Genomic DNA, 8,457 nt, shown 5'->3' with positions numbered 1-8,457 from the left:
GTCTCAAAAAAAAAAAAAAAAAAAAAAAAAAAAAAAAAAAAAAAAAAAAAAAAAAAGAGAAAGTTTATTTTGGCAAGTACTAGAGCCCAGAAAAGAATAAATAAATAAAGTTTTAAAAAAGAAAGTATTTTAAAATATTTTTCATGGATACTAATAACATCAGTAATTATCACTGGAACATTTTCCAACAACAGGAAAGAAATAATTACCACAGAATAGCCACAAACTTAACAATAGGAATAAGGCAATAATCATCATAAGGTATATTTTTGTCTTTCAGTAGGTATTCATTTTTATGGTGTTTAACATGAAAAAAGTCTTACATACTATACACAATACTACTATAGGTTATGATTTTCAGAAGCATATGAAATAAATATATGAGAAAGCTCTCAGATGCATTGTAAGTAACCACTAAAATTTTGAAGTCAGTTTTAAATTACAGATAAACCAGAATATAACATTAAGATGACATTAATCAGAAAATCATAAAAACATACCTTACAGAATAAAAATACATTTCAGAAAAACCAGAATAAATCTCCAGTAATCAAACCAATTACATTTAATGTTTCAGAAAAGTTAAGTTTTAAAACATGCCTTAAAATATGAATGGCATAAATATATCTTTAAATGTATGCTTACAAATTACAAAATAAGTGGCAAATTGGTCAAAAGCAAAGTTTTACTTGTTATTATGATCAATATTAAAACAAATGCAAACACACAATATGAAAAAGCAAGGACAGCAGATCCCTAACAGTGAGGGGAGTGTCTCTGTCATCCCTATACCAGGGTAAATATCAAGAATCCATCATTTCATACCTATGGGCTCATGAAGAAAAAAAAAAATCAATCATTGCACTCTTCCTCCCTAAGCCAAGATAAACCCTCAGAATCATTTTTTAAAATAATACTTCAGGAAGCCAGGTGTGGTGGTTCACGCCTGTAATCCCTGCACTTTGGGAGGCGGAGGTGGGTGGATCACCTGAGGTCAGGAGTTCAAGACCATCCTGGGCAAGACATGATGAAACTACACCTCCACAAAAAAAATACAAAAATTATCAGGGCATGGTGGCTCACACCCGTAATCCCAGCTTCTCGGAATGCTGAGGCATGAGAATTGCTTGATTCTGGGAGGGAGAGGTTGCAGTGAGCCAAGATCATTGCCACTACACTCAAGCTTGGGTGACAGAGTGAGACTCTGTCTCAAGAAAAAAAAAGGGGGGGGCAGGCAAGGTGGCTCACGCCTACAATCCCAGCATTCTGGGAGGCTGAGGTGGGTGGATCACTTGAGGTCAGGAGTTGAAGACCAGCCTGGCCAACACAGTGAAAGCCCATCTCTACTAAAAATACAAAAGTTAGCCAGGAGTGGTGGTGCACACCTGAAATACCTGCTACTCAGGAGGCTGAGGCAGGAGAATCGCTCCAATACAGGAGGCAGAGGTTGCAGTGAGCCAAGGTCACGCCACTGCACTCCAGCCTGGGCGACAGAGTGAGACTCCATCTCGGGGGGGAAAAAAGAAGAAGAAAAGGATTCCAATAAATTTTTCATTTCAAAGACAGGCTCTATGTTTAAACAAACACTATAAAACTCAATGAATGCAATACAATGGCAAACAAGTTCATTTGCAAAAAAAAATAATGGGATATGCTATTTTCTTCTGAGAAAAGAAAATATATTCTTTCTTTCCAGGGTATATTTTGAAAGTTGACAATGAACATATTCAGGCAATAATATTAATAAGGCAGAAAAATTCATACCCTTTTCAATGCACACAATACATTCTCTCATTCTCTACTCACTATGATAAGGGAGTAATATAAGACATTAAGAGTCTTGAATTTCCTGTCAAGATTCCCGACATTTTTGTAACCAACAACAAAATGAGGAGCAAATGGTTAATTTACAGAATTAGCAAAGATAGGAAACTGAACACTTACTTTTGCGAAGGCTTCAAAAATGTCAAAGGCAGGTGGCAGCTGAGAGGCATCCTGTATTTCTTCTCTCATGAAATGCTGAAATGTCATTACAAGTTGCCTGAGGCCCTCTTTCTTATCTTCATTCAGTTTGTTAATATCTTTTTTAAAGACAAAATAAATAGCACAATCTAAAAGTGAACTTTTAGAGGATAATTTTCAAGTGTTCAATGCTGGCTGTTAAACCAGGTATTTCCGGCCTTATAACAGATTCTGACAAAGAGCAAATACATACTGTCTTATCTTTTGACAACTAAAAATAATCCATATGCAAACTCCGTCAAATTTTGTCTGAAATGTAAGATTGAACACCTATCAAAACATAAGTGTGCATGAAAAAGCATTAAATCCAAAATCAGTAAGGTTGTGTGTTACTAGATTTTCTACATCATTCTGTACAACCATATAAACAATTATAAGTTCTAGTAAGTCAGTCAATTTAAGCAGACTTTTCCATGAAATAATTTACAACCAGGTCATGACTAAACTAATAAATAGCATCACCTCTAAGGCAAAAAGACAGAAAATGAGAACTAAAAAGTTCAGATAAAGTTCAAATAGGTTAAATTTTTCATGTGGATAGTATATCATGAATAGAACAGGGATCATGCACAGCAATTTAAACTTCAAGTTACCTGAGTTGAATAAACAAGATAAAGGAGCATAGCACAGTGGCTCACACCTGTAATCCGAGCACTTTAGGAGGCTAAGCCAGGCAAATCACTTGAGGTCAGGAGTTCAAGAGCAGCCTGGCCAACATGGTGAAACCCCGTCTCTACTAAAAATACAAAAATTAGCCAGATGTGGTGGTGCGCACCTACAATCCCAGCTACTCAGGAGGCTGAGGCAGGAGAATCACTTGAACCTGGGAGGTGGAGGTTGCAGTGAGCCAAGATGGCACCACTGTACTCCAGCATGGGCAAAAGGAGAGACTCCATCTCAAAAAAACAAAGACAAAAAACAAGATACGATGCTGCATCAACCCAAACAGAAGGAGATGGTTCTAAAACAAAAGAAGAAAAAAAAGAAACTTCTAAAGCCAACACTATCCCCTTTAAATATCATTTTCAATTATACCATGAATGGGGTATTAAGGCTAAAAGTATACATTTTCATTAGTAACATTTGAGAGAATTTCACTTAAGGTCATGTGTATGACACTATTACTAAGTAGGGCTAATGTGAAGAGTAAAACCCATGGTAACAAACATTAATTATCTAACAGTAATTATCAAGAAATTATGAATACTTTGCTGTCCTATAAAACTTGAAAAGATACATCAAGCTGAACTATAGAGTAATTCTGTTGCTTATGTCCATGTGTATTCTTTAAATTACTTACTCAACAGAATAATTAACCCAATGATTTCTTATATAGTAATTTATACTCATGGGAACTTAGGATCCCACAACTTTATGGAAATCTGTACTAGATCATCTTCTTATTTGTCTGCATCCAGAAGTATTAAACTGTGCAGCAAACATACGCTATGTGCCCTGGCTAGTTTTGAGTTGAAATAACTTACAACCTCATTGAAAAGGATCTGTGCCCATACAAAGGCAAAATAAAGCCTACCTTTGATTAACACTCAGATATGGGAAGGCTTTTAAGTCATCCCAAGAAGGTGGCTACCAGCATGGTAGTTTCAGAGAAAAATGATGTCACAGAGACTGAGTCATCTGTACCTTCTACTTTCCTTAATATCTAAAAGATCCGTAACTCTAAAAACTCTGTGGAATCCCCCTGTGCACTAATTCACTCTTCTCTGACATCAAAAAGAAATCAGAACAGGAAATCAAGAGAGGGAAGAAGGGAAACAGGGAGGGAAAAAACAAGAAAAATGATTTCGTCAACTGGACTAATGGTCACACTATCCCCATCTAACCTGAACATCTCTATGGTGCTTTACTAACTCCTATTTTAGGACAAAGCTACCCTAGAATCAGTGAAATAAACCAGTGTGACAGTTGTATATAAAAACAAGTTTTGTTAGGTTTGCAACACATTATAAAGAAACAGAAAACGAAGTTAAAAATAAACTTATTTACCAACTCAGCAAATAAATTATAGAAAAATTTTTAAGATGCTGATAGACAATCACTTACTTGACTCCAGATCATAAAATGAGTAAAGCTTCTCTGATTCTGAAGGTGACCCTTCCATCTGTGAAGAAAAGGGGAAAAACACTAATAACAATTTCAAGCGTTCCAATATATAAACAAATACGTTTGACTACATTTATATATTTAAATGAAAGTCTATCAAAAAGAACATGTCTATATATTTTTTCTATTTATCACTCAAAATAAGAATCTAACTAGTATCTTCACTCAACAGTTTAATCTCCAAAAGCAAAACTCTTGTACAAGAAGTTTCCATATTTTTATATTCCTAAAATCCTCTATAAAATTGTATACTGGCCAAAACAGTTAGTAAACAATAGGAAAAGGTGGGGCATGGTAGCTCACACCTATAATCCCAGTACTTTGTGGGGCCGAGGCAGGCAGATTGCTTGAGCCCAGGAGTTCAAGGCCGGCCTGGGAAACATGGTGAAATCCTATACCTACGAAACATACAAAAATTAGCCAGGCATGGTGGCACGCATCTGTAGTCCCAGCTACTCGGCAGGCTGAGGAGGGAGGGTGAGCTATGACTGTGCTACTATACTCCAGCCTTGGTAACAGATCAAGTCCCTGTCTCAAAAAAAGAAAAAAAAAAAAGGAAGAACAAATCGGGAGCCTGCGATAATTTGAGAAAGATATTCATGCTAAAGACGGGTAAAAAAATCTGAAAGGCTTCGCCACAGCAGAATATCACAGAATTTACTGTTTTGCCACTTATGAAAAAGGACCAAAGAAATCACTTCAATGAATTCTATAAAAAAAAGATAAGTACCCTTCCAGTGAATATTAATTATCATCTTCTTTGAAAAGGCAAGTAGAAAAATGACATGCTTGCCCTGTGTGTTAGTTCACAACAGCAAAGTTATAAAGGCAATGTAACAGAGGTCACTTCCATCTCATATCGCAAATATAAAACCTTCTCCATCTTTATTCTCACAGGAAGACAGCAGGGCCTTCAAGAGAGACTGTGTATTTCTTCACTGCTACAGATTCTGTGATTGATAGGAAAAGAACACATTTTTTTGTCTTCGGACACTCCCTGGAATAATCTACCTTCTACATTAACATGGTGTTAATTTCATCCTTAAAGAAGAGTAACACAGGCATACCTCATGTTATCACACTTCACTTTACACAGCTTGCAGATATTGCACTAAAGGTTTACATCATCAAACAAGTCTATCAATGCCATTTTTCTAACATGTGCTCAATTTGTGCCTATGTGTGACATTTTGGAATTCTCACAATATTTCAAACTTTTTGTTATTATTATATCTGTTACTGTGACCTATGATCAGTGATCTTTAATGTTACTACTGTAATTGTTTTGGGGTGCCACAAACTATCCCTATCTAAGACCATAAACTTAATCAATAAATGTTGTGTGTGTTCTCACTGCTCTGTGAACCAGCTATTCTCACTGACTGGCTATTCCCCTATCTCCTGCCTCTCCTCAGGCCTCTGTATTTTCGGAGACACAACAATATTCAAATTAGGCCAATTAATAACTTTACAATGGCCTATACGTGTTCAAGTGAAAGGAAGAGTTGCACAAAATCTAGTTTTGATTTTAAATCAAAAGCTAGAAATGGGTATGCTTAGTGAAAAAGTATTGAAAGCTGATATAGACGATAAATTAGGCCTCTTGCACCAAACAGCCAAGTGGTCAATATAAGGGAAAGTTCTTAAAGAAAATGAAAAGAGCTAATCCCATGAATATATGAATGATAAGAAAGCAAAACAGTCTTCTTGCTGATACAGAGAAAGTCTCAGTTGCCTGGACTGAAGATCAAAACAGCCACAATATTCCCTTGCACCAAAGCCTAACACAGAGGATAGCTTGCTTCAATTCTATGAAGGCTGAGAGAGGTGAGCAAATTGCACAAGAAAAGTTGGCAGTTAACAGAGGTTGGTTCACAAGGTTTAAGGAAAGAAGCCATCTCCATTACATAAAAGCACAAGGTAGCGGAGTACGGTGGCTCATGCCCATAATCCCAGCACTCTGGGAGGCCAAGGCAGGCAGTTCACCCGAGGTCAGGAGTTCAAGACCAGCTTGGCCAACATGGTGAAACCTCATCTCTACTAAAAGCACAAAAAATTAGCCAGGCATATGGTGGGTGCCTGTAGTGCCAGCTATTGGGAGGCTGAGGTAGGACAGCTGCTTGAGCCTGGGAGGCAGAGGTTGCAGTGAGCCAAGATCATACCACTGCACTCCAGCCAGGGTGACAGGGTGAAACTCCATCTCAAAAAATAAATAAATAAATCTAAAAAAGCACAAGACAAACTAGCAAGTGCTGATGCAGAAGTTACAGCAAATGATCCAGAAGATCTAACTAAAATAATTGAATTTTACTACACTAAACAACAGATTTTTAATGTAGATGAAACTGCCTTATATTGGAAGAAGATGTCATTGAGGACTTTCATAGCTAGAGAGAAGTCAATGCCTGGCTTTAAAGAACAAGTTGACTTTTTTTCAGGGACTAATGCAGCTGGTGACTTTAAGTTAAAGCCAGTACTCATTTACCATTCCTAAAATGCTAGGAATTTACTAATGTCCTTACTAATTGTGGTAAATTTACTCTACCTATGCTCTACCAATGGAACAACGAAGTGTAGATGACAGCACATCTGTTACAGCATGGTTTACTGAGTATTTTAAGTCCACTGTTGGGACCTACTGCTCAGTAAAAAACATTTCTTTTAAAATGTTACTGCTCATTGACAACGCATCTGGTCACCCAATAGCTCTAACAGAGGTATTTAAAAACTTCAATGTTGTTTTCCTGCCTGCCAGCATGACCTTCATGCTGCAGCCCATGAATCAAGGAATAATTTTGACTTTCAAGTCTTATTTTAAAACTATATTCCACAAGGCTATAGCTGCCACAAATACTGACTCCTCTCATGGATCTGGACAAAGTAAATTTTAAAAACCTTCTGTGAACGATTCACCATTCTAAATACCATTAAGAATATCTGTAAATCATGGGAGATCAAAACATCAACATTAATAGCAGTTCAGAAGAAGTTGATTCCAACCTTCATGGATACCTCTGAGGAGTTCAAGACTTCAGCAGACAAAGTAACTGTAGATGTGATGGAAAGAACAAAGGAACTGGAATCAAGAAGAAAACCTAGGAAATATGCTTCTACACATCAGCCTTTGGAAAGAATTATGACTAAGTCCTCAAAAGCAACTGCAACAAAAACAAAACTGACAAGCAGAATCTAATTAAACTAAAAAGCTCCTGCACAGCAAAAGAAATTTACAACAGAGTAAACAGACAACTTACAGAATCAAAGAAAATATTTGCAAACTATGCAACCAACAAAGGTCTAATATTCAGAATCTATAAGCAACTTAGGCAATTCATCAAGTAAAAAACAAACAACCTCATTAAAAAGTGAACAAAGGGCCACCACAGGAGCTCACACCTATATAATCCCAGCACTATGAGAGACCAAGGTGGGAGAATTTCTGGAGTCCAGGAGTTCGACACCAGCCTGGGAAACACAATGAAACCTCGTCTTTCCAAAACAAAAGAAAAAACACAAAAACTAGCTGGGCGTGGTGGTGTGCACCTGTGGTCCCAGCTACTCGAAAAGCTGAGGTAGGAGAATTGCTTGAGCCCCACAGGTTGAGGCTACAGTGAGCAATGATCATGCCACAACACTCCAGCCTGGGGCAACAGAGTGAGACCCCATCTCAAAAAGTAAAAATAAAAAGCGGGCAAAGGACAAGGACACTTGTCAAATGACGATACACAAGCTGCCAAAAAACACAGGAAAAATGCTCTGTGTTACTAATCATCAGAGAACATCATCTCACAATGAGATACCATCTCACACCAGTCAGAGTGGCTATGAATAAAAAGCCAAAAATAACACATGCTGGTGAGGGAAGAAAAGGGAACGCTTATCTACTATTGGTGGGAATGTAATCTAGTTCAGCCACTGTGGAAAGCAGTTTGGAGATTTCTCAGAGAACTTAAAACAGAGTTACCATTCAACCCAGCAATCCCATTATTGGGTATATACTCAAAGGAAAATAAATCGTTGTAAAAAAAATATACATGTACTCATACGTTCATTGCAGTGCTATTCACAATAGCAAAGGCATGGAATCAATCAAGGTGCCCGTCAACAGTAAAATGGACAGAGAAAATGTGACATATAAACACTGTGAAATACTGCACAACCATTAAAAAGAGTGAAATCATGTATTTTGGAGCAAAATGAATGCAGCTGGAGTGCATTATCCTACGTGAATTAACATAGAAACAGAAAACTAAATACCCCAGGTTTTCACTTATAACTGAGAGCTAAATATTGGGTGGATGTGGACACAAG

General features: G+C 37.2%; 1 protein-coding gene across 2 annotated transcripts in view; it reads right to left on the bottom strand.

Annotated features, from left to right (window-relative positions):
• The window catches only part of SMYD3 (SET and MYND domain containing 3), a 713,156-nt gene that overhangs the window by 535,519 nt on the left and 169,180 nt on the right, over positions 1-8,457 (bottom strand). For both annotated transcript variants that reach the window (XM_017531923.2, XM_017531925.1), the window contains exons 4-5: positions 4,087-4,144; positions 1,945-2,081 (exon numbers count right to left, since the gene is read on the bottom strand). In XM_017531923.2, the coding sequence (XP_017387412.1) occupies positions 1,945-2,081; positions 4,087-4,144 (195 nt within the window). The remainder of the gene's footprint in view (positions 1-1,944; positions 2,082-4,086; positions 4,145-8,457) is intronic.

The sequence above is a fragment of the Cebus imitator genome, unplaced genomic scaffold (genome assembly GCF_001604975.1).
Source record: "Cebus imitator isolate Cc_AM_T3 unplaced genomic scaffold, Cebus_imitator-1.0 Scaffold75, whole genome shotgun sequence".
Lineage (NCBI taxonomy): Eukaryota > Metazoa > Chordata > Mammalia > Primates > Cebidae > Cebus > Cebus imitator.
The sequence above is the reverse complement of the archived record's forward strand: the minus strand, read 5'-3'. Positions and strand labels throughout refer to the sequence as shown.